At 43.1% G+C, this 26,985-nt stretch overlaps 3 protein-coding genes across 17 annotated transcripts; 2 read left to right on the top strand and 1 right to left on the bottom strand.

Annotated features, from left to right (window-relative positions):
• The first annotated feature begins 113 nt into the window (after positions 1–113).
• On the top strand, positions 114–2,994 carry LOC27207267 (probable cytochrome P450 4s3). Its single transcript, XM_016182991.3, has 4 exons — positions 114–450; positions 769–1,222; positions 1,325–2,031; positions 2,548–2,994. Exons 1-4 carry the CDS (start codon positions 300–302, stop codon positions 2,721–2,723), a joined length of 1,488 nt encoding a protein of 495 aa, XP_016039361.1. The 5' UTR covers positions 114–299; the 3' UTR covers positions 2,724–2,994.
• On the bottom strand, positions 2,915–26,985 carry LOC27206591 (MAP kinase-activating death domain protein). 15 transcript variants are annotated; one of them, XM_039297779.2, is made up of 23 exons: positions 26,688–26,984; positions 23,299–23,436; positions 22,710–23,122; positions 22,061–22,604; positions 21,646–22,007; positions 21,461–21,587; positions 19,902–19,934; positions 19,269–19,363; positions 18,013–19,150; positions 17,741–17,944; positions 17,484–17,534; positions 16,518–16,887; positions 16,073–16,458; positions 15,529–16,011; positions 15,008–15,103; positions 14,433–14,690; positions 14,134–14,373; positions 13,798–14,070; positions 13,561–13,728; positions 10,274–10,282; positions 6,958–7,030; positions 6,835–6,881; positions 2,915–5,654 (listed from the first exon to the last, which is right to left on the bottom strand). In XM_039297779.2, exons 2-23 carry the CDS (start codon positions 23,419–23,421, stop codon positions 4,677–4,679), a joined length of 6,471 nt encoding a protein of 2,156 aa, XP_039153713.1. In that variant the 5' UTR covers positions 23,422–23,436; positions 26,688–26,984; the 3' UTR covers positions 2,915–4,676. The 15 variants fall into 15 exon arrangements, with proteins under 15 accessions (XP_039153713.1, XP_039153715.1, XP_039153716.1 ...); XM_039297781.2 differs by having other exon boundaries at positions 22,061–22,580; XM_039297782.2 differs by having other exon boundaries at positions 22,061–22,571.
• Positions 20,695–21,335, top strand: LOC6725990. The gene has a single exon (XM_002106936.4). The coding sequence runs from the start codon at positions 20,803–20,805 to the stop codon at positions 21,235–21,237; it is 435 nt and encodes a 144-aa protein (XP_002106972.1). The 5' UTR covers positions 20,695–20,802; the 3' UTR covers positions 21,238–21,335.

Here is a 26,985-nt window from a genome sequence, read left to right as displayed (position 1 = left end):
TCGGAGGGCATCCAGAGTGCCCCACCTTGGCGATCTGCTATCTGTCGAGACCCAGAGCTCGGACCATATACCACATACACCGCATATTATACCCCCAGACCCACAAATCAGACAGCTGCGTTCCGAGTGCGAATTAGTTGCAAACGAGCCGCATCGTCGAGCAGTTCGCACAAACTTTAAGTTCGCCAGCAAAGTCGTCCAGTATCGCGAGCTCATCACATTACCAAGTTTTCACTTGATTTATATAGCCGTCGTTTTTGGGGTCGTTGCGCCAGTAGTGGACTGAACTCGGTGGCGAAATGAGCACTTTGGCACTGGTGGCATTCGTCCTTTGGGCAGCGTTTCTGCGCTACCTACCCAAGATTCTGAATTTTCTCAGACTTCAGAGATTTGCGAAAACTCTGCCGGGTCCCACGATCGGCGAACTGATTGCCAATGTCAAAAAAGGCGGTGAGTTTGTGCAAAAAGACTTGAATAAGTGAATTCAATACTCATGAAATGGTTCTACATTTTATCACGCATACGCAGCGTTGCCCTCGCTGCTGTAAATCTACTCGCATGCAATTTGCATAACTTATAAGGTTGTTAGTTCTACTTCAAATTACTTTTGCTATCTTTTTGACTTCGTAATATTATGTTTGTTGTATGATTTAGCTAACAACAATTATAAGTTAAATTAATGACTTTTTTAACTGGTGCTCATTTCAGTTTTCATTTAATAAATAGAATACGTTTACACAACTAAAGTCACCTTTTTTCGTTACCCAGAAATCCTCAACTGGCTGAAGGAACTGAGGGAGAAGCATGGTCCGGTATTCCGCATTTGGTTTGGCAAGGATCTGATGGTGATGTTCACGGATCCGGAGGACATCAAGCAGCTGCTCGGCAACAACCAGTTGCTGACCAAGTCGCGGAACTACGAGCTGCTCGAGCCCTGGCTGGGCAAGGGTCTGCTAACGAATGGCGGCGAGTCCTGGCATCGTCGTCGAAAGCTCCTCACTCCGGGCTTCCATTTCCGCATCCTTGGCGAGTTCAAGGAGCCCATGGAGGAAAACTGCCGCATCCTGGTGCGTCGCCTGAGGACCAAGGCCAATGGCGAGTCCTTCGACATCTATCCTTATATTACCCTGTTCGCCCTCGACGCCATCTGCGAGACGGCCATGGGCATCAAAAAGCACGCCCAGCTGCAGAGCGATTCCGAATATGTGCAGGCTGTTCAATCGTAAGTATTTAATATAAAACTGTTTGTTTATTACCCTTAAATCAGCGAAAGTACCCACGATTTTATTTATAATCATATTTTTTATTTAACTCTTAACCACAGTATTTGCCGTGTGATGCACAAGCAGAGCTTCTCCTTCTGGCAGCGACTCAACGTGTTCTTCAAGCACACAAAGCCCGGAAAAGAGCGAGAGGCAGCTCTAAAGGTGCTCCACGACGAAACCAATCGGGTGATCCGGCTGCGTCGTGAGCAGCTCATCCAGGAGCGCAACGAATCCCGCCCAGAAGCGGAGCAGGACGATGTGGGCGTCAAGCGGCGACTGGCCTTCCTCGACATGCTGCTGCTCACCCAAATGGAGGGCGGTGCGGAGCTGAGCGACACCGATATTCGCGAGGAGGTGGACACCTTCATGTTCGAGGGCCACGACACCACCAGTTCGGCCATCGCCTTCGCCCTGAGTTTGCTGTCCAAAAATCCGGATGTGCAGCAGCGCGCCTTCGAGGAAGCCAGCGAACTGGAGGGCAGGGAGAAGGAATCGATGCCCTATCTGGAGGCGGTGATCAAGGAGACGCTACGCATCTACCCCTCGGTGCCATTCTTCTCAAGGAAAGTCCTCGAGGATCTGGAGGTGGGCAAGTTGACGGTGCCCAAGGGCGCCTCTATAAGCTGCCTCATCTACATGCTCCATCGTGATCCCAAGAACTTCCCCGATCCCGAGCGATTCGATCCCGATCGCTTCCTGCTCAACGAGAAACAAATGCATCCGTTTGCCTTCGCCGCTTTCAGTGCGGGACCCAGAAATTGCATAGGTAAGATCATCTAGTCACTTACTTACCCGAAAAAAATTTGTTCTTAAAACTTCGAAGTGTATAATCTAAATATAACAATCCGCAGGTAAAATCACAGGTCACAGAACCCGAAAATACATTTTAGAAATTGCGATTTCAAATTCGTACTACATAAGGAGTGAAGGTCATTCAAATTGCTTTCCAAAAAATAATTTCTTAATTTAAACAATTGATAAGAACGAACAGTTTTCGGATGCCTGGTTCATAAGAAGATCACATTGTTTAAAATAGGTTTATTTATTATTAGAGTAATGAAAATATATTTATAAATTAATTGTTGATAATGCCAAGATTATTTCATAATGCACATCACTCACAGCTCAAAGTTCATAAACATGAGCTGAACATTTATGAAAACACAGTGCAGCTAAAGATTATTTTGAAGAAGTGTCCAAAAACTAAAGGCTTTTAAAAGAATTTAGTACTTACCATTGTTTGTTGGTATGACTCTAGTTTAACTTGTTTGTTTGCTTTCAGGTCAAAAGTTTGCCATGTTGGAGTTGAAGACCTCGCTATCGATGCTCCTGAGAAGCTATCGCTTCCTGCCCGACGGGGATCATCAGCCAAAGCCGTTGGCCGAATTGGTGACAAAAAGTGGAAATGGCATTAGACTTCGGATCTTGCCACGGGATGAGAACGGAACGACAGCATAAAGCCATTATCTCAATATGATTGCTAGTTTTTTAGGGCACCACCATCATGTCTAGATTAGGGTTAAGCTAACGATATAGTGAACAATGAAAAACAATTTTAGCGTAGTGACGCACTTTGAAAAGCCCAGCTGGGGGCCCATTTCTTATCACTTACAACCTTGCCATATAGATTAGAAAAACTTTGATCATTGTTTTTTTTTTTTTTTTGTTTTTTCTTTGTTTATTTCTCGCTTTGAACTTTGAAAAATACAATCGATCATATACATATATACACGGCTAAAGAGGTATATATATATGTGCATGTATATGGGTGCGCTGGACTTTATTTGTGGTTAACATCCAGAGCCAGCAAACAAAAAAATAGTTATATTTGTGTATATATATTTAGATATATATATATATATATTTGTGTGTGTATTTTGGATGTACGCCGTTCTCCTTCTACAAACTACATACACAGACACATACTTATTGCTCTCCAGAGTCCCCGTTAATCCAAAACTCTCCGTCGTCCGTGCTCGTGTTCCCTGACAATTCCTTAAACTACCGATCCCAAGAGATCTGAACTTAGGACCACTTCTTGCTGCCATACCATCTCTTAATATTTTCTGTACGAACTAGTTAAATTCCTTTACCATAAATATATATTTATATATATTTACTTTATGTATGATCGTAGCTGTCTGATAGATATTCACATAAACATATGCTTGGGGTGTTAATATTATTATTTTGTTTGTTTGAATTTAGTTGGTATAGTATACTATATCCCTAACTAGATTGCCTTCAATTTCCGTTTGTGTTTCGTTTGTTTTGTGCCCTCTCAAAGGGCCCACAGTGAAGTCAAGTCCCGATCTGAGTGTATATATATGTATGTATGTATATATATTTGTCATTATCTATGTTTTAGGTAGTCGTAAGCGAGTTTTTGTTTTTGTTTGGCGCTTTCTGCCTTAAAGCTTAGCAGGAAACAATTCGTCTATGGGATTAGTTAGAGGCGGCTAATGATATGATTTGGCTAAAGTATAATCGAATACGGTACATATATATATATATATGTATATGTATATAGCATAACTGATGGATCGCGGGGCTTTCGCGATCCGTGCGGAAGAGGAAGATTGGAAAATACTGTAACTTTGGCTCTAGAGACAGAGGACAGTACCACGTTTATGCGCACGCTTAAGTTTAAGATCCATTTTGATACTTCGTGTATTTACAGACAGCAAAACTTTGCAATTTTGTAACATAATTTGTTCATCACTATGTTTAAATAAATATATATTCATAGAGTTGATTGTTTTGTCTTTAAGCATATGTCTACTTCTTTGAGAAGAACTTTAATTTAAATTTAATCTGGACTTACTAAAAGATTGCAAGTGTGAAAGTTTTTTCAAATTAAGATCTGGAAAGATCAAAGCATTGTGGCATTAGAAAAGTTTTTGACAAAATCTTCTTTTAATGTTATTATTTATTTTTAAACTGCATTGATACGTTGGTCATTACTTAATTTTCCTTTTAATAAATGTTCTTTACTTTGACCTCTTATACTTTTTCCCTCCATAAAGATATATATAATTATTTAGAGAATTTTATGTTGAAGGACTTACAAATGTTTTAACAATTTTGAAATATATTGTGTTCAAAGAAGCTAGATGTATTTATATTATGCGCATAAACGTGGCACCTTTTTCTGGCTGTTTTTGTGGAGGATAACATGGTTCAGGAAAGCCCCGCTTGGAATGATGAACCGTCTTAGTCGGTCGACTGCCGGGATCACAGCCAGGGGATGCAGATGGTGCGGCAGACGTCACGTCGATGGGCATGTGGGTGTGGCTCCTCGCCCATCTGTCCGCCGCCACCGCCTCCTGCCCCTGGATTGGCCCCGCCCCCTGGTCCGCCGCCACCACCTCCGCCTCCGCCGCCTCCAAACTTGAAGAACGAACTCCTTCGTCAGTGCTTGCGATGGGCCTGCGGTGAAGCGCTGGCAATGGAGCCCGATGCCGAACCGGAGCCGGAACTGGAGCCGGATATCGAACCGGAGCCGGATCCGTAACCGGGCTCAGCCTCCGGCATTGACTGCAGCACAGCGGCGACGCTGCCGTGACTGGCGCGCTGCTGCGACTGCGAATGCCCGGGATGATTGGAGGCGGACGATGATGACATAGATGCCGATGTGGATGATGACAAGGTGGATGCCCTGGCCAGTCCACTGTGCCGCTTGGGTATCACGAAGGGCGGCGGCGGCTGTGGCGTATACTGTGGCGGTGTGGAGTTTGCCGATGCCTGGCGGACAAAGGATCGGGCCGCCGGTACCGATCCGCTCCGTGAAATGGCCCCCGTGCGCGGTGGTATGGCCGGCGGTGGTCCGGGTGGAGCGGACATGGGTGTCCGTAGCTTTGGCGGCGGTGATGAGATCGAGGCCAAGCTTTCCGTGGAAGGTTGCGATGGTACGCGCGGCGGCAATTGCGGCAGCTTGGCGGGATTGGATGTGGGTGGAGCGGGAGTGGGGAGAACTGGCACAGCGGCCGGACCAGTGACAGATGCGGTTGCAACCTGGGCTGGCATCCTGGCCTGCGGCTGCACCGTGGACATGGTGATGGTGGGCTTCTGCATGGGCACCGTGTGGCGTATGGAGATGCTGCCGGGCTGCGATTTGCCCGTCATCCGGTTGGGATTGACTTGTCCGGCTGGAGCAGTTGTTGTGGGCACTGCAGATGCTACTGCTGTGGGCTGATGTTGCTGCGTGGTCGGTTGATGTGGCTGCTGCTGTTGCGGCTGCTGATGTTGCTGTTGCTGCTGGTGCTTTTGCTTCTGCTGGGCATGAATGTCCTGGATTTGCGGAGTGATGACCACCGGATTCTTCTTCTGATCCTGACCGGCGGCCACGTAGGAGAATACGCACAGCACCGAGTAGCAAATCTGATCGGACTACGGAGCGTATACGTAATTTTTAAGTGCTGCTTTAATGGCCACATTCTTGTTTTTCAAAATGAACAGTGTCTTTCGTTTTCTGAGTGAGGTGGATGGTTGGTTTTTCTTTGGTGGGTGGTGCTTGCACAACACAACAAGGCAGGAAAGCATAATTAAAAGCATGCGTCTCACAAAATTGGAAGTAGAGACAACTAACAAAAATAAGTAAAAAAAAGAAACGAAGTAATAAATTTGGAAAACATTCTTTTAAAATAAAATCACAAGCCAAACTAAAATACGATTTTTGTTGTTTATGCTTTGATTTTTGTTGTGGTGTTTCTCGTTCAGATGTCACAGGAAATACATACATACAAAGGAGTTACATAAAAAGGATTTTTGATTTTATTTACATAGATTTCACAGATTAGGCACATTATTTATACGCTCGCCAGCGGTGGTTCCTTCGTTTCCAGTGGGTCCACAGGCTTAGCTGTATCCGATTCCATCGTTCCAGTTATGCTTTTGTTGGTGACTGTACCTCGCTGGCCATTGAGATGACAGATGTAGGCAAACTGCACGGAGGTAACGCGATGGAAGCTCAAGACAATTTCCGACGCCTTTGGTTTCAATTACACATTCGGGTGTTTCGATTTCAGTTTCAAATTTAATTGGTGAAGGTTATTTTGCGGTGTGTTCGTATTATATTTTGTTTTGATGACATATGAGTGGTGTTATTGGTGTTTTGTGTGTTGTTGTTGCAGGCATTGTTTGTTGTTGAGTAGTTGAGTTGTCGTTGACATAGAAATATATTCACAGAAAACGAATGCAAATAACCAAAGGGTAAACGAAAACGGAAAGAAAAGAAAAATCGAAAATCAAAGAGATTATCTCAATATCGTATATACAAACTGTCGGTGCAATTGAATGTGCCATATCATACAGTGGTAAACAAATTCTGAAATCTCCATATATGCAGATATATTGATATACATATGTATATTGAGATGGGCTTGGGGCTCACATTTGATTTGTACAGAAATTTGCATAACTCGGCAGGCTTAAGCAAGTTTATGTACATTTAATCGATTAACGATAGTTCCGGAACGGAACGGGATGCAACTCGGAACAAGTGGTGCGAAGTGCATGATGGCTGTGTTGGCGAATAGTGGTTGATTTGTAGTTTAGTTAAGTCACTTACCATGCTCGACTGGTACTTTCGTTGAATGAGATTGCGCGTCTTGGGATCTGAAAAAGCAGATAATACAAGGGTATTACTTTGGTTTGGAAACAATCGCAAGAGTACTACTTATACAGTACTTACTGTACTCCTCCAGTACAAAAATGCCACCCTTCTGGGTGAAGCACTTGCGGATGTGGTCCAATCGGACGAAGAACTGAAATACGGGCGGAGAATGGAATCAGTTAAGCTTCGATGCCAAACAACTTTCATTCTTTCTTCGGCTTCAAGGCTCCGTTGCAAAACGGAACGCAAGAATGGAACATAACGTAAAGGGGGAAACGAAACGAAACGAAATCAAGCAAAACGGAACGCAACTTAAAATAACGGTAACGGAATGCAAATTATAAGGCGGTTCAAACCAAAAAGCTTTCACACAAACGCTGTTCAACAGAGGAAGAGTCTGGTTGATAGGCAGAGTGGGAGTTAGAGAGAGATAGTTGGAGAGCGTTGGAACAGAGATAGCATTTACGCGTGGGCAGTAAAATGTAATAAATTATAGCAACTGGGAGGTTTTTGGCGGATTCCTTGAAAAGTTTTCATATTTTGTTTTTTTTATTGTATCGTCAATAGTACAGTTACCAACCCAACCAAACGAAACGGTACGGTACGGTATTTGAACACAAGCAGGCAGGCAGGCAGGCAAACAAAAGCTAAATGCTACGCAAGCGCATGGGCCAATCTAATCGATGCAGGCAGCAAGACAAGGACACCAAGTACAGTTAACGACATTTATTTATGTACACGGCACGCATCAAGTGCTTTTGGCGATAATCAGTGCTCAGGACTTAAAACGAAATTAAACCAAACGCAATATTAAATCAAATGGAATGGCAGAACTAAAAACTTAAAGGAATTCAACGGAGGGACTCAGACCGATTGAGTTAGAGACAGAAAGAGAATGCAGCAAAATCAAATGAAAGTTTGGTAATTAGTTAGTTTTACTTGCTATTTTTTATTGTAAAAAATAATTTTTCTTTCATATTAAATGTTATTTTTAAGTTTTTTTGTTTGATAAAGGACGTTTCCAATTAGCACTTGTGAGATGGTCGTATACTAGGTAGTTTGAATTTTGGATACGGAGAAGCATTGGTTCTATGCATAATTATGGTTTACATTGACGAGAGTTGTTCTCCTGAGCAACCCCAAATTGCACTAATACAAACGCTAAATGAATAAAGTTAGGTACAGTGTTGGGTGTCCGAGTGTGTGTACTTCTCTATAGAAGTGGTTTGAATATAAAAAAAAAGTATTTAAAACAAATATTTATTTCGTTTTTAAATGGGTTATATCAGAGGATTCTCTGAGGGCAACCCGTTTATTCCGTGAAAAGCAATAAATAGATTTAAGTAGAGATTTTTGGTACAGTCGCTCTTACAATACGTTGGTCGATGGGTTATAGAGATTTTGTAGCTTTATAGGGTGAATGTTTGTCAGTTGGGAAATGGGAGATATAGGAGTAAGGGATAATTACATGTAACAGCATGCAGCATGTGGCGCTACCACTAAGAACCAGTGAATATAATCGGAATAGGATCAATATTGAGCATCCTACTCAAACAGTTTACTATACTCTATACTAATGTTTGTTTTTTTTTTTTTTGGCTCGATATCAAAGGCTTAAAGAAGGTAAACAGAGATAGAGACAGGTTGAAAATGAGTAAATTAGAAATAGATAAAGAGCGAGAGATGGGGAAAAGATGGGCGGAAAAGCCAGACTTTTAGCAATAGCTTATAGTTATTGAAAAGAAAATTCCAGCAGTTGTGGTAGTTAGCTTACGACTATATTAATGGGGTTTCTAAGTGGGAATTTTACCTCTAAGTGTACGGTATAATTATCTGTTTGTCTCATTTTATTTAATACTTTCCTTTGGTTTCTTAATTAATAAACTACAACTACAATTTGCGTTTAATTCTTTGCTAAACAAGTAACTCTACACAAGCAAACTCAAAATCAACACTAAGTAATCTTTATTGGTCTATTGTTGGTAACTCGGTTTTGGTTGTCTGGCACGCTCTATAAGGGAACTAGAAGGAAAGGTAATAGCAAAATGATGTTGGACACAGGGTTTGTAATTAGTTTGTAGTGATCTGAATACTATATTATTTTAATCTTATCTTTACTAAAAAGATGTGATAGTATCTTCGTGACCACTAAACAAACCCTGCATCATTTTCAAAAGGTTTTCTAAGTGCTTAGGGGCTGCTTTCCCTCCAAGTGAAAGGTCATCTAACTTTGGCCGCAACCAACGAAAATTAATGGTACGGAACTAAGCGAAAGAGAACGGAAAGTAACGAAACGAAATGGAATGGATCAGTACAGCCACGTGTATATTCAAGTATATATGTTATTTTTGTGTGTGTTATATAACTAAAATCGTGATCATGTCTAGTTAAATGGTTATCTACTTATAGAAAGGATATCGGACAGACTAGGACATATGCAAGTGTGGTGAATTGTGTTAGACTGTGGTGAATTCGGGTGCAGTCCTTGCCAGGACTTTAAAGTAATTGCACTTAAACTGTGCAGTGTGCTAAGCATGCTTAGGTTCAAAGTCTGGAGATTTTACTTTGAGCCCAGTGTGACCATCTATGAGTTGGGCGAAGAGTGTGACCATTCATTATTTTGAAGTCTTGTGTTTTTTGTGTGTGTGCTGTCTAACATTAAAAATAATCATAAATCGCTGGTGGCTTGGTAAATGAAAATCGATAATGTGTCGACAACTGGGGGCGCAAATGATAATTGGGTAAATCTAACGTTAATCAATTACAGTAATCAACAATTGATAATCGGCAATCGGTAATCGGCATTAAGGTATACAAAGTGTACGGCTCAGTTTCAATTCAATTCAATCAAGTTCAATTCAACAAACAAACCAACTAACCAACCAACCAATCAATCAACCAACAGTTCAAAAACGAAAATCTCAGTTGGATTAGAGAGATAGCGAGAGATATAGAGAATAAAACACAAAAAATATGGGTAAATAATTTACATTATGGTATATATATTATTTGCGGCTTAAGGTTTAAATTCAATATCAACTACAAATTTTTGGTTTTTGTTTTTTTTTTAACTGTTTAATGCCATATCAGATTATTTTGTATACTTTTTTGGTTTTTACCTTTATTGGGTGAGTGAAAGTGAAGGATAAAACAAAGTGTTATGAACGCAAAAGAGTCCAAGTTAAAACTAAAGGGCAACGCAAACTAAAATATATATTTACTATTTTTCTTTGTTTTCATATAAAAGGGCAGGTTGGTTCAGTGGGTGGTTGAGGTGGGGAAAAGAGGATGGGCTCAGGGATTGGGTGGGTGGTGGACAGCAGGGCATTTAAAGAACAATAGTTGCTTATAAATTTAAGTTCAAATATAACAAGAAATTGGTTCATTGCAATACCTCGAAATCCTTTATCGTTTTTTCAGACATTTTCAGATCGTTTTATCATAGATTTTTGATTATATTTCGATTTTTGATTTGGTTTTTGGGTTTTGTTTTTGTTATCGTTTGAAAAGTAGACCAATCATTGGAATAATACAATTCAATTCGGTTCAGTTTGGTTTCGGATCGGATCGGTACGTTCCGAATACGGAACGTGATTTTTGGTTGGTCCACAAAGGAGGGAGAGCGAGCAACGGTGCAGCGTTCCGCGTTCGACAGAGAATATCAAACAAACAACAAAGAAAATTATAAAAAGGAAAGTTGAGAAAACTGTTTTTTAAACTGTTCATTCAAATATTTTTGTTTCATTTTATTTTCTGTTCAAATTTCTAAATTGCTGGCGAATTTTGTATTATTTTTGTATATATTTTGATTTTTTGTAGGTAGACTAAATAGAAACGATATGAAATGTGGTTGTTGTTGCTGTTGTTGTTATGTTAGAGTCGTTTGCTTAAAGACGGTGGGACATTATTTTTTTGGGGATTTTCAATTTCGGTTTCGGTTTCGGTTTTGGTATCGGTATCGATATTGTCTATCGGCTTTACAACGGTAAATGTGGAGATATCATGGGGTAGGAAATGTCTACTATAGCTTAAATTACTTTTGCTGTTTGTACTTGTTGTTTTTAGTTATCATACTTAAGAAACAATTTGGCATGAAATCACTACCATAAATTAAAACTGAATGTAAGAACGCAATCGAATTGAAATGGAACGAAATGGAACAATGGAACCGAAAATTGCATAAGACAGAAAATTCTGAGCTCACGTAGACTTCTTATATATCGCATATATAACACGGAAAAGAGAAAGATTCAGATTTAGAAGAAAGATAGACAGAGACAGATATATATATATATTTATATATAAAAAGGAAGTTATTTATATATGTATATACGCACATATGTCAATAGAAATAGCAAAATTAGAGACAGGAAACCAGAAAAACAAATTAAAACCAACCAAATCGAACTCAAAACGAAAAAACAAAGCACTTTAGAGGATTTTGCACAAGGACCATCTCAAAAGTTACCAGCTTAGAATATTTTTGTTTCTTGCTAAACAATTTGCCATATTTTTTTTCGATGCATTGCTTTTTCTATGTCATACATATATATGAATATATATAGATTTATTATTTTTGTTTTCAATAGCGAGCTCCAAAAGGTTAACATAAATAAATAAGAAAAATATAAAACAAATAATTAACAATATACCTTAATTTTAACCCAGAACCAATTAGACCCTTGTGCTACAATTGATTTTTCCCGTATCAAAGAATTGAGGGTATTCTATATATATACAGGAAAACAAATCACTTTGCCAAAGTAATGAACAAGGGACATACGAAATTGAATAGACTCCAATAACGTTCGAGGGACCTATACGAAATATTCGAGGCAAAGGTTTAAATGTTACTTAATAATTGCTTGTAGTTTAAGTTTTTCTTAAGGTAAATCGATTTTTATGTGGATATGAGGAACACTTTAGTCGTGGGTGCTTCGAGGGTACATACATACAAATATCGTTTTTGTTTTCTATGAAGTACAGTACTCTTAGGAACGATACTAGTCGGTAATCGTAAATCGGTAAATTTGTAATCTGAGTAATCGATAATAAAGACAATCAAAATGAGATAAAGATGACAATATTAACATATCAAACGGTGAGTTTAAGTAACCAAACGTAAGGATCGTTAGAATGACAATCGTAATCGAAAAGAATGAAAAGGAGAATTGGGATTTTTTATTTTTCTTTTGCTATTGGTTTTGATGGCGTTATCATTGAATCGGTTAGGTAATAAATAAAATAGAGAGTATAATGAATACAGCATTCAGTACATTCACTAGCACAATATATGGGTATGATATAGATGGATTTTTCTGCATATATATATATTTATTTGTTCATATATACTTTCACTTGATCGATTAGAAATTGGATAAGATAAAAGATTCGATTGATTTTTCAATTTTTTGTGGATTATATAATGACTTAGGAATAATATAAGTAGATATATAAGAAGGCGAGTCAAAATAAAATGCCAAAACCAAAGCCAATGAACAAAAGAGAAAGAGTTAGAGCGAGATAGATAGATAAAGAGAGACAGAGAGAGATCGGTAAAATATAATACGTAGTTGGGTTTAGCTTGGGTAGTTGGATAGGTGGAGACGGGGTTCCGGTTATTGCTAACAAATGAAAAGACCCGAAAAGAATCGACTTAGTCGTCGATAAAGTCCGATATCCAGACCTTCTTGGCCACGAATATAGAGGTTAACATATATTCTCACATTCAGTTTCGGGTTTAGACACCATAGCATGATTTTTTATTATTATTTTCAAAGCAGACTGGGCGGACCTACACAAGTCTCTTATAATCTGTTTCGGTTGATCATTCAAATTAATATTAGGTTAGACATATCAGAAAGGCATGAACTGAAAACGAACATATTTGATATATATATTTATACATAGAGATGTATATTGAGAGGGCCCTTGATCTTGATGCAGTCGATACACACACACAAGAAGAAAATTATTGGTAATTGATCGAACTAATACATCGTAAGGAAAAGAAACCAAAGAAAGCTAGACGGAAATGAAAACTGAACCAAACCGAAACGAAATGAAACGTAACGACTGAAAACGAAACACGGAAACGAAGGCAGTGGGAGTATGTATCGATATCTGGACAGATAGACGCGAATTTGTACGAGTATAGTCCTAGTTTAACTCTGGATTATTTAGGTGACCCAGGTGAACACCATTTGTGGCGTTATATTGGGTAATCCAATTGAGGCGTATATATCTTTTTTCTTCAATCTGTATGTAAATCCCGTCATTTTTGGGGTCTGGTGTTCCATTGGTATGATATTGGTTGATCCAGATCAACACCATTCAGGTGACACCCTTTGCTTTTCTATTCGCTGTTTGGTGACCCAAACAACGAAATAAAAATATCAAGGTCTTTCATTTATGCTTCGGATTAAGGAAGTTTATCATAAGCTTACAGTGTATCTGTACTCAATTATATATGGATCTGGTTTGAGGGATTCGTATTGGGAAATATATGCGTTGCTTGATGAGGAGTGGTGTACAAAAAAAACGAATACTAGTAGTTTGAGGCATTCGGAGATGAAGCTGGTTGGTTGTGTATAAGTTTTGGGTGTGTTACAATGTTTTGTGTATGCCAAGTGTTTGTGGGGAATTTGATTTTTAGCAAGTCTATATATCTCTGGCACTCACCTTGCTGTTGGAGAACAACAAACCGACACCCTCGAGGCACACCTGCAGCAGGCCGCCCTCGCCTGTGTTCATGTCCTGAACGGGAAACTCGCCGCCCAGCTCGGGCACATTGGTGGGCGTGCCGCCCCGCTCCATTGCCTCCTTGATGCAATTGTACAGCTCCTTGCACTGTACGGGAAAAGCGTATTGGTTGCTATGATGGGCTATATCCTTACTTGACCAACTAAAAACACTCACCTTTCGTGTGTAGTATTTGTGCAATTGCGTCTGACCGCCATTGCGGCGCCACAGGCAGAGCAGCTTGGTCTTGGGTGAATAGGTCATGTTGACCAGCCGCTCGTACCACCAGCGCTCCACAATGGTGCCATCCACTGATCGCAGAACCAGACCATCGTCCCGCACCTCCATAAATCGTAGTGGTCCATTCACATCCGTGCCCTGGTGGACGGTGAAGCTCTGGCGGTGCAGCAATCGTGAACCCAGGGGCTTTAGATCAATGTCATTTCCGTTCTGCAACAACAAAGTGTTTTTTACAAAACATATAAATCAGGCCTTCTTAACTCTATAACCTACCAGATTGTTTATCTGATCGACGACATTGTGTACCTCTTGGGAATACACCAAGCCAATATGACTCTTTCCAAGGAGGCGTCGAATCTTGCGTCGGATCTCGTCCTTGGCGACATTCAGCATCACCAGGATGGCCGTCAGGTTGTAGAGCATTGTGGATAGCAAACGATCCTCGTCGTGTTCAAGACGCTTGCGCTCCGATTCACTTAGTGACTTGTAGCGCTCCATCATTTCAATAGGACCCTGTGAAATAATAGAAGCATTAATGGAATGAAGGCCACCGTTGCCAAACAAACACTCACCTGATCCATGCCGATCATATCACGCTCCTGACTAACAGCGTCGAGAAAGGCATCCTCCCAGAATTGCATTTGGTTCCAAAGATTGAGGCGATCCTTGCCCAGCAACCCTTCAAAGAGATAAACCCGCGGACTGTCTGGCGAGGGAGAAGATGACGTGTTGATCAGGTGTCCTCCAGTATAACGAAATCCGGCACTTAGCGTTGACTTGCCCGACCATAGATTGCCAGAGCTCTTTTTCGAATCCTTCGACGTGGTTGTCTGCAAAATGAATTTCGGCTTAGATTTGGTCGGAAATTTAGATTTTCGGACCAGATTTAGGACAATCGAGGATAAGGACTCGTAAGTTTAAAATGTCTACTCAAAGCTTGTTACAGGAAATGGTAGACAACTAATTTACTTGAAAAGGTTGTTGCGGAGGTTTTAGAATGATTTCCCGAATGAAGATTTTAATGGCACTCAGATTTCTCTTTCGGTTTAAAGAGGTTTCTGTTTTTGTGCCAACTTCAGAATATTCATTTTTCTCCAAAAAATTCAATGGATAACTTGCCGTATTTTTGACCCTCTGGTGTACTTACATTTTCGTACTCGGTGTCAGAAACCGTGGATCGGCAGCTGGAGGGCAAGCGGACGCCCAAGCTGACAACGGAAAGCGCACCCGTGGAGCCAGCAGCCTACGGATTACACACTATGAGTGTTAGAGTACTCTACAATCGGGTATATCGGTTGGACGGTAACGATACGGGATGTAGGCGGAACGGGTGGCGGTTACGAATATATAGATACGGTTGAGAGGATACGGTGGGAGGATCGGCAGACTACATCGATTGACACTCGCTATGTGACATACATACATGTATATGTTACATACTGGTGGATACTGATATATGCTAATTGGTACTGATTTAGCTATTTACTGAAATGCTGATAGGCGAGTCTACGATACGATATATATATATATATATATATATACACACTGAGCGATATACAGGATTGGTTTGGCAAGCTGAGTACAATTGGCATTGATGGAATGGACGGCTATAAATGACTGAGTGGGCTATTCATATCTTAAGGAACTACATCGAGCAACACAACTTACATCTGAATCGAAGGAGGTGAGCATGTTCTTCAAGGCACTTCTTTTCTGTGACAGCATGTCCTTGAACATCTCCGTGGTGGACTGGCCATCCTGGCTGTCCGCCGACGACAATCGCCGGTTGATCGGTGCTCCCGAATGCGAACCACCTGGTCCACCGTGTGCCAATTGAGTGGAACTCTTTCGTGATTCCTGCGGCGATGCCCACTCACTGCCCAATGCCGAGTGGGAGCCATTTGGCGAGCTAGGCGATCGCAGGTTCTCTCTACTGCCCATGGGACTGGCGGCGTGACTGGAGAGCAAGCTGGAGGACATGTCGCTGCCCTCGTTGATCTCCTTGCTCCAATAATGCGTGTGGGCTACCTCCATCAACTGGAACACAGAAGCCATACCGCCCAGGCCGAAATTCGCAAAGGTCACGTCCAACCCGCCGGCTATGGCCTGGATGCACTTAAGCATACCCTTCCACACGGGCTTCGTCACGCACTTGAGGAATATACGATGGTGTTACCTTGGAACTTCAATATGCCAAATATTTTAACCTTACCACATCGTCAATATGATCATCTGGGGCAATCTTCTTGTCCAGCGTCTTATTCAGCTTGCTGAGCACCAGTGTGCGATAGGACTCGTCCTCCATAAGTTTCTTAAACCGATTGAGCTTCAGCCAACCGACTCCCTCTCCAGCGAGCACCTGATTGGTCACATCCTTGAGGAAGGTCTGATTCTCGGCATTACTGTGCGAACGCTCCTGGTTTTGCTGGCGGGTCAGCTCCTCTTGTGTTTGCCTAGGACCCGAATGCTTGATTAACGGCGTCCGCTCCACGAGTCCCTTGCGACCAGGAAATGGGTCGAAATTAATGCCAGACTTGGCCTTTCCAGAGGATACGTTAGGTTGCTTTTGCTGTACAGGAACCTGCTTTTGTTGGCTCTCTGCGTGAAGAGAATTTTTGATCAGAAATTCCTTTTAGAATATCTTTAATGTCACTTACTTTTACCAAACATGCCCGAGAACATGGTGGATGTGGATGAGGCTAGCCCATTGAAATCCGTCCCAATCGCGGAGAAGAAGTTGTTGCCACCACCCTGGCCGCCCGATTGCTGCACCTGCTTGTGTGTCGCCAGCTGGGATCCGGGTGACTTTGGCGGCGGTCCAGCTCCGCCCGCCGAATGCTCCTCGATTTTAATGATGCCCTTCTTGGTGGCAGCCTCCTTGGCCGTTTTGGTAAGATCGCCCAGCGTCGATTTGCCCACATATGTGAGATCTTCGAGGGTATTCTTGCTCACCCCAGCCGCCTGTTTGGACACTTCCAGGGCCTGCTTCGAAGCCTCTCCAGCTGCCTTCTTTGCGTGCAGCGTAAACTATGGATCCGAAATCGAATACGTATTAGTAATCAAGACCAAAATTGGTTGGTATTCCAAGACTACACAATCGCCTAAGTGGTGCTAACAATCAAAGCTTAAGTCCCTCAACCCCAAGTGATACCGGATTGAGGTCTAGTTTGAAGCAATCTACAATGGCACTACGAATCCCATGGGGGGAATTACAAATCTGCGGAAAGGTGTGGTGAGGATGTGGGTGTCAGGATGCTTCAAGGAGGGATTTAGTCTCAGTTCTTGTTGGAAGTGTGGGTGCATTTGAATGATAAAAAAAAATGTTGATTTTTGGATAAAAATGTAAAAAAAATATTCTATGTACTTGGATGAATAGCCTAAAATAGTGTAATTTCCTAAAATTCTTTAAATTATTTCGTACATGAGGTGAAATGGGTATAATGTACTGTAACCTAATTGATATTAGGCCATGGCTAGACTCACTTTGTTCAATAAATGATGTGTGTGTGTATGTGGTGTGCAATGTGATGAATAGAGAAATGGTATAAGATTAAGGCAATGTTCATGAAAGCCTGGTGGGATCGATTCTGGATGGGATGGGACAGTGCGGCGGGAGTACCAACCTTTTCGAAGGTATGACGCATTTTGTCGTCAAGATCTTCGTCCAGCGCATGCTACAGTACGGTACATTTATGTCAGGTTCAATTAACCAACGCAAATAATCCATTAAAATTAATAAAACAAATAAAGAAGAAAAAGTCCAAATAATAATCACGTTGACGGACGGAAAGAAAGGCAAGAAAATCAGATCAACGATCATAGTACAACAGCACATCTAGTTAAAGAACCAGCCCATAGAAAGAACCTTAATTTTACTCACCTTATCCACATGGGCCAGTAGACCCTCCTGGCTGCTCTGACGCGTTGTTTCGCGCACCAGTTCCTTGGCATGGGAGGCAAAGTTCTCGAATAGGGAGCTCTGGGAACTCTGACGTCCGGGACTGCTGGAGCTGGAGCCGGAACTACCAGTTCGGGCCAGGATATTGCTTACTCCAGGCTGCTTCACCGGTGGCGTTAGTGGTGGCTATTTATTAGGTAACATTATTGAGAAATAAATCAGCTATCCTAAAGATTTAATAAACCTTTACTTACCGGAATCTTCTTTTCAGGTCGCGGCTCGGAGTCGCTGGGATGTCTTTGTAATTTCGAACCGGCGGCTATGGTCTTGCCCGTCGCCGTGGATACCGTGTCAGATTCCTGTTCAATGCTTGCCATCTTAATGGTGGCCTCCAGTCGCATGGCCAACGGAGTGGCCAACTCGAAACTGGGTGCAGCCGCTCCACTGCCAACTGTAGTCGATCCCAGAGTTTGTCCGCCCTTCGGCTGGAAATCAAACTCCGAATCGCGATTGAAGCTGGGCGAACTCAGATCCGAGCGACTGGAGGATGAGGACACAGGGCTATCGGCACGCTCCTCATCCTCCTCCTCTTTGCTGGCCACCGCATCGGCAATGCCTTCGGGATACTGCAGCTTGCTGGGCGGATGATAGACCAAGGCCGGATCCAAATTCGAGGAGAGAGTCTGAGGAACAACATGTGGCCGATTGTAAGACCCAAAGACATCATGCAGGCTGGGCGAAAGATCGGAGGAAGCCATTTCCGAGACAAAATCGCTGAGTGAGCTGTACGATGAGCTACTACTATCCGCTCCCTCTGAATCCGAACCACTCTCGTCCGTCGGCTGGCACTCAAGTTGTTTCAGCGATCGTAGGGCTCCATTCAGTGAGCTGCCATCATCCCACACCGAAAATCGGATGGGGGTCAGGGCGTGGGCGAACCACTTGGGCTTATCGCCCACCTGCATGGGATCCATAACGCCAGTCTGCACTCGAAGGAACGCCACATTCGTGGGCGTTAGTGACCATTCGGCCAGGAACTCTACGGCCTGAGTCCTGGCAAATTGATTCAGGAACTGCGAGGCTCTTGGTCGGGATCGTAGGAAACTATTGATCTGGAATGCCACCACTGGACGTGGATACAGCCGCAAAGTGCGCGTGTGCTCAGCGAAATTAGCCAATGTATTTTGAGCATTGAAAAATCGCACCATCGCCACCCGCGTGGCCACGTCCACGGAATCCACATCCGTTCCGTAAACGAATGGATTGAGGGCTGGTGAATTCATCGGGCTCGGTTGGCGGGAACTAATCGTTCCTTGGGCGGACATCGAGTTCCGTTGACTGGCCTGCGCCGAGTGAGGAGGTGTCTGTAGGGGAAGTCTCACTTGAGAAACCCTGTTTGATAATCAGAAAAAAGACATCAGGTTAAGGATAAGAGTCAAGGACATCTTTAAGACTTAACAAACTCTTTTTGAACCCTTGTGCTGGTCTTGTCTAAGACATTAATACTTACCCTAGCAACGGTGGTTCCTGAAGACTATCCCGCACCGATGGTAATAGCTGTTGTGAGGAGACCGCCGTATTGGTGGCCGTCATCGAGGTAAGTGCCTGTGGAACAATCCATTTAGAGCAATTAGCACGGTGTTAATTTAAAGACTAGCCATCTAAATGAGGACTCCAACTTGTCTAACTATAAGATTTTGGGGGAGGATTTTTGGAAAGCTTTTTGGGGGCGTAAGGCCACTTCAGTTAGGTACTCAGGTTGATATAGAAGTTGATAAACGGAGGGGAAGAAGGAAAGACTGACAGAGCATGCACACACGAAACACGTAACACTAAGGACAGCGACTGATAGGTTGAGAATATGATAGGAGTTTAACCCCTTGAAAGTTAAACCTAGCTAGTTGAGAGCCCGACTTCGAGCTCCGATTTTGAAAAGTTCAATATTTAGAGAGGTTCGTTACGTCTATGTAGAATGACTGTGCATGCGGTTAGTTCTATGTTCTATGTCAGGTACTTTATCGTTACGAATATTCACATTTAGCTAGTATAATAAATATGGATTATGTTTAGTATGTACAAACGGTTTCAACTCAAATATAACGATAAACCAAACGTAGTTAACACTTTTGCGAACGATATTTACACCAAGTCCAGCTTCATCCATCAATAGCATAGCCTGCCCATGTTGTTGTTGTAGATATACGATTTGTTGTTGTTGTTGTTGTAGTAGTAGTTGTTGTTGTTGTAGTTAAAGTTGTGATCGAGTATTATAAATTTCATATAACAGATAATGCATGAGTGTAAAAAGTATAGCATTAGAGTAGAGACAGAGATGGACACACATCGATAGGCAGAAAGAGGGAGGCAGTGAGTACACAAAAAAAAACACAATAAAAGAAAGAGAGAGATAGAGAATTGTACAAGTGTAAGAGGAGTTTGTTAATGAGATATAGAAACAAATTCAAATTATAATATCGCTGGGGTGCTCTCTTCATATATATTTGCTCTGTGACAGGCCACAGAATGTGGTAAGATATATATCATTTGAATAAAAACAATCACACCAAACTTGAATGGAGCAATGATAACGATTATATGACAGCGATAACGTTAGCTACAATGAGTAACCGCCGTTTCAGATGCATCTGCTCTAAGTAATGCAACTTTTGGTTAAATTCTTCCCAGAAGCAGATACATTTTCGGGAAACATCGGGTAAATAGACATGGAAAAGCGATATCCAGTTGTGTGCCGCGAGTATTTATAACGATTATAGAGTATAAAACCGCGTGACAATGCCTTAAGTTGACACACATATTCTTTAAATTCTGGAAATTCACCAACTTTGAAAAGCATCTTCTTATATTTTGATCTGGCTATAAATATTTAAACATTTTAAAAGAAAATTCCAAGCAATATCCTTATTGAAACTTCAGAAAATCAGAAGCCCTTGAGTTTTACTTCAATCATAATCGATTCACTAGCCCGATGTCGGTGCCTACATATTCATAAATATTCTCATCCGTTGTATTGATCAGTTAGTACCATGAACAATCCCCACATCGCCTTGTTATCGGCCGTGCAGGCCAACGATACGCGCCATAATGCCACGCTACGTTCCCAGAGTCGTCCCACGGATCCACGCCTGGAGCAACTGATTGTCTATCGGGCTGTGCTGCAGCATCTGCTGCTGCAGAAGGCCCACTATGACCACGAGCGGGAGCTGGAACTTCGACGTCTCGAGCGATTCCGCAGCGAGGGAGCCAACGAGCGCCGTTTGCAGATCCAGGAGCAAGTGCTCAAGAAGGCACAGGGCATGCTGCCTGGCATCGTTTTCAAAATGCGCAACGAGGTGGACAAGCTGAAGCGCTTCCTCGACATGGACAAGGAGCAGGAGCTGCGCCAACTGGACACCGCCCTCTACGACAACTGCGTCGAGCTACTCAATAACTGTCAATCTTCCCTGGAAAACATTATTTGAGCTGCCAAGTTAAATTTCAACATTCTCATTTGTCAAATTAAATAGTGCAAGCAAGAAATATAAAAAAATATATATAAGCCTTCATTATGCAAGTAATATATTACTCCCATTTTATGTTTGGGTGAATTTCCAAAATTTATAAAAATATTATTTTCATTGCATCCATTAGATTTCAGAAATTTGGTTATATACAGGATTTTAGGGCTAGGGCTTTTGGGCTTACCTGCTTGAGGTGGTTCTTCAGAATGGTGCCCTCGGGCTCAGGTAGCGGTGGTATTTCTTCGTAGCCACCAGTCGGTGGCGTTAGTTTGGTGGAGTCCAAGTCAACTACCCAAATGTCATCCGGTAGACTAAAAAGAATCTGTTGTTACAATACAATTTTCTTCAATAACCAGATGTTCATCATACCGGAAGTTCTTTTTGTAGACCAGGAACGAGGCGGGCACCCCGATGACAAACGGCGTAGGTGCCAACAGTAGCTGCTCCGCACAACTTAGGCAGGTGGGCAGCAGCGGGATGACCGGGAACATGTACTCCAGCGGATACAGCATAGTGACGAAGGCCATTACCGACATGGAGAGGGCGTTATAGTCGCGCGACTGGAACAGCACCTTGTTCTCCTGCATGATCAGAGTCCATACCTTCAGGCACGTCTCCACTCCGAGCAACTCCAGCGGCAGATGGAGCGGGAAGTCCACCAGAGAGAAGCGAGTGTGGTCAGGCAATGCAAACAGCAGGGGCTCATGCACCGTCGGCGACAGCACCTCAACCTAGAAGGAAACGTGATATGTTTTAGGTATAACAAATGATCCCAACCACTCACCTCAACTCTGGTCGATCCTGGCACAGGAACCGGCGTGGAGAGAAGTCGCAGGATCCAGGTTTCGATTTCGCGCACATCGTGCAGTACAATCGAGGGCGTGGCATCGCTGACATGGCCCGTCAGCACCGTCCACACATTGTCCCGGTTGATCTTTTGGGAGGCACCAACCCGCTTCGGCGAAGAGGATTCGTTGCAAGCATCGATGAGCTTCTTCAGGATGAAGAGGCATTCGCGGAAGGTGGTGAAGAACGGATGATGCGAGATGATGCACAGCGAGGTGAGCGACTGGTTGCGCAGCTTCGTCCTCTTTCGCGACGCCCGCGGCGATGGGGAATGACTGCCGCCGGACTCGGAGTCAGCCGAGGGAGCCATCAGACCCAGTTTGGGCACTGCCGGGCTCGCCGACGGATGATGCGGCTGGTGGTGCGAGTGGTGTGAGTGCAGGCGCTGCTGGTCCGAATCGCGACGCGAGGTCAGTTCACGGTCCGAATCGCTAGGCGCTACGTTACTTCTGTAGTCGCTAGAAGAAGTTAAGAGGCCGTAACTATTATGGAAATGGTTTGAGATGCGTTAGACAGGCTTTAGCATAAGAAAAAAAATATACTCTTATCACCACATCGCCCACATCCGTCTGGCACACAACACTTGCCTGCTAAATGCCGAATCCGAGCTGCGTTCCATGCTCTTGCGCCACGACTCCCGCCTGAAGGCCGACGACCGTCTTCCACCACGCCCTCCGCCTCCTGCTCCTCCTCCAGCGCCGCCCCCATGGCCACCAGGTCCTCCATTACCCGGACGATCGTTGCCAGCTCCTGCCGATCCCGCCGCCGAGCTAGGTCGCTCAATGGGACGGTAGAAGTTCACGCATATGCCATAGCGTGTCTTGCCCGAATCCTTGTCGGTCAGCGCGAATACAAAGGAGGTCATGTCCCGAATGGCCGAGCCAGTGCGTCGAGGTCCAACGCTGGTGCAACCCTCCGGCTGACAGAAGTACACCATGTCCAGGGGCAGCGGGAAATCCGCATGATCCGAGGGGGGATAGCGACGCAGCAGGTCGGGCACCTGCGACAGATTATAATTAAAACAAACATAATTAACATTAAATAATAATATGGCATTTAAATATAAAATCAGTCTAGAGTCAGTTCTTATGCTCTCCTGTAAAGTATGGCACTTGTACGCTGTAATCCGCAGTAAGTGATAAATCTAGTAACCTACATAATCAATGGACGACTTACCTGCACTGGCGGGGCCTTGAGGCCCTGCAGTCCTTTCGGCATCGGAGGCGTCGTGTGGGCACCCACTATGGCCATGTAGTCCACCAGACGGGGACAGAGGGAGGCTTTCTGCTGGTCCGACATCCTGGATTGTGTTTGCTGTCATTGAAAGGCAGAAGGGGAAAACATGAGTTGCCATGACAGTAAAGATGATGAGAAAAGGATTATTTATCCAAGGACTGTTGCATGTAAAAGAGTTTCAAGGCTGATATCGTTAGCAGTCAGGCAAAAGCTTATTAAAAAGTGAAATCCCCCTCAGGGACACCCAACTAAGTAGCTGTCGTGTTGTTTCCTCATACAGATATTATATTTTAGTTTGATTTGATTTAAGTCTTACATGACTTTCTAGTTTTTTGCATCCTTTTAGTCAAATCAAATTAATCAAGGCACGGCAGCTCGATTGGAATTTCCACAGATTTCGGGTTAAAGTCAGTCAGTCAACCCAGTGGCCTTTTCTTTGTTGGCTCATGACCTTGCCGCTGGCAAAATAGTCGGGATAAAGAAGGCGGGATGCCAATGGAGACGAGCTGGGTAGGGCAAACAAAGCCAGGTCGAGCAAATTGAATGTCAAAGCAGAAATACTTTAAAGTGCCCAATCACAAATTGCAAATCCCCATTGACGTCAGTGGGAGTGAGCTATTGCTGAGTTCTGGGTCCTTAAGGTGGCAAAATGTACTGTGGGTGGTCCAAAGAATGCCAATTTAGCCCGCTTGGCATGCGAATCCCTTCGTAATTCGCCACGTGGAATTTGTCCCAAGGACGAGGGAAAATGAAGAAAATGGAAGGAAAGAACGCGATGCTATATTAAAATCCACAGCCAACATTAGCGCATCCATCACAAATGAATATCATTGACAGGCAACGCGCACTCGGAATAAGTCAAGTATTTCTTAATCGGATGAGCAGCAAGTGAACGATGGCATTCTATAATGAAAGCCATCATTCACTGAGTGCCTTTAAGTTATAGGATCCCAGAACCTCTTTCTTTTAATGAAGGTCCTTTATTTCGGTGTGAGACTCTTAAGCTTTTCAAAGTCATGTAATATAAGTACACAGACATTTTACATTAAACATACAAACTTGTGAGAGTGGAACACTTTGTGCTTTGTTTGAGGCCGCGGAAAACTTTTCCACCAAAGGACGCCCGCGTTCACTTGGTCAACCAGTTCGTCAGTCCACCTCCCACCACATGTCAGGGCGAATCATGTCAAGGCTACAGCTGCAACCCCAACCTCCGGGTAACGCGTTCCGCGAAAAGGAAGAACCCACTGAGGGGATTGCGGAGACCCCATACCATCCATAGACCGCAGACTCCGCGAAATGACATCAGCCTGGACGTGACAGGCGTTACAATATTAATACCAATCCCTATTTCCCATTCCCGGACTCTTTTCGACTACGGTTAAAAATAGTCCAGAGTAGCGGGGATAAGAGCGAAACTGTCATTAACCGAAAAATTGTCAACGTCGAGGACAGCGTGCGTATTATGAAATCACCCGCCATCGGAATCGGAGATGTGACGCGTGGCATGCGTTCTGATTGCGTGGTTTCAAGTGCTCCAAGAACTTCTAGCCGTCACTTGAGACTGAAAGTCCTAATATGGCGTTAGGACACTTCCCAAAAAGCCTGCTAAATGGCGCCAAACCTATTTTCTGACCAAGTCACTTGAGACTTTCGGGGCTACATAGCTTATAAGTGAAATGGAATACGTTGAAAAGGTACTTAACATAGTGGTGTGGTTTTTGGTTGTATCTTTTACGTCGTATATAGCTTCTGGCACATATTACTTTCAATTAGTAATAAGACTATTAAGCCATTTTTTAAGTAGTTATAGAAGAAATTAAACTGAACCAGGAAATGCACGCATTCTACATTGGTTGTTGGCAACTCACAATAGGAGTCCATAACAATCGTACTTTCTTTCAAGCCGGATATAGCAAATAAAGCTTTTCTCGACGTGTGTCTAGGCCCCAATTGTGCCTATCGTCGTGCAAGGCACCTCCGGGTAAGACACATGAGAATGCAATGGAATTCCTTCCCTGAATTAAGCGAAAGCGTAGAAAAGGAAAACGTCCATGGAAGCTGAGCGGAGCTCGAAGAAAAAAGAATGCATTTTTCTCTTAAAAGCCCTCCTGTCACCACTCGAGCCACTTAGAGTGGGCGGCCTGTCTGTAAGCCAGCCGAGTTCTGGTTTGCAATTTCCATTCAACACCCACATCTCCAGCTTCTACTTCTGCATTATTTTTTCATCATTTTTTTTTTTTTTGCCCTGTTTCATCTGCATCTCCTGCTCCAATGGTGTGAATGACTTGTTGTTGGCCCGCTTGTTTTGTTGTTTTGCACGTGCCACCGCTGGGGGGCGGGGCACTGGACTTCGGATGGTGGTTCCTCCTGGCCATGGTATCATAAAATCAATAAAGGGCTCGGCAATTGCATTCCCTGACAACAAGCTGAAGCCACATCATCCATGTTTGTGTACATATGCATGTACATATATAGTATATATCGTACATCAAGGCCAAACCAAAAATGTTGATGCCCAATGGTCTTATCATTCGGGTATTAACATGCCCCAATCAAAGTACGATAACGCTCAAAACAATAGCACTGCTTTCTTTTATAAACAATTCTCGTTTTCAAAAGGAAACATACTACATAGTACTATATTATGCAAGAATTTGGTCCAAATGTGTGTTAATTATTTAGCCAAACTTAATCATAATCTGCCAACTAGCTCTCCATTAGTCATGTCTATAATTGTTCTTAATTGGAAATGTCTTGGAACAACCCCTACAATAATGTTTGTAGATAATGTAAGCTTAGTCAATTATGGGTACATGTTTTCTGGGGGGAGGGGCTATTATTATGACCGCAGCTGTGGCTGTATGTACAATCCACGGTATGCAAAAACCCGGGAACAAGCAATATGCTAAGTGAAATGCCTTGGATGTCGGGTTTTTCGGCCCTGACAAAACTCCCGCATAAATTCCGAGTACTCTGTGCTCAAAAGTATGCTACCGATTTTGGCCCCAAAATATATGCGCAGAACACAACACCGAGATGTGTGTATGTATGTGTATATGCGGAATGTGGATAAAAGGGGGCGGACAAGGCTAAGCAGCAGCGACACACACACACACACACACACATACCGAGTAAATTTGTACGTTCTAGCGTACGCAACAAGGTCACTGGAAAAATCGTTAAGAACGAAAAAAATACACACTCGACGGCGGAATAGAAACAACAATGATACAGTAAATGCCTTGTATATACAATTTTACATGTACGTACTCATATGAGTACTTTGGGGCTCTCGATTTTTTGGAATTTTATGTTGAAACACTTACCTTAATGTGCTAGTTATTGTTTGTTTAACTTCAGTAGGTAGTTATAGGTAGTTTCCCATCAGATGGTTGCATTCTGCTGACATGGCTGAGCACGCACAAAAATCACCGGACCAATCACTATACCTATGTCTTTTCAATTGTACAAAACAGCAAAAAAAATATATAGGCTCTTCTTTGCTCAGCTCTCGTGGTCAGTTGCAGACGAAGGACCTCTGTGCAGCAGGTCGTTGAGCTTCTGATTCTCTGTAGCTGACTGCGCGATGGCCGTGGTGTGACTGAATTTTCTGGCCGTCGGGCC

Source organism: Drosophila simulans, chromosome X, assembly GCF_016746395.2.
Source record: "Drosophila simulans strain w501 chromosome X, Prin_Dsim_3.1, whole genome shotgun sequence".
NCBI classification, from domain to species: Eukaryota; Metazoa; Arthropoda; class Insecta; order Diptera; family Drosophilidae; genus Drosophila; species Drosophila simulans.
The sequence above is the reverse complement of the archived record's forward strand: the minus strand, read 5'-3'. Positions and strand labels throughout refer to the sequence as shown.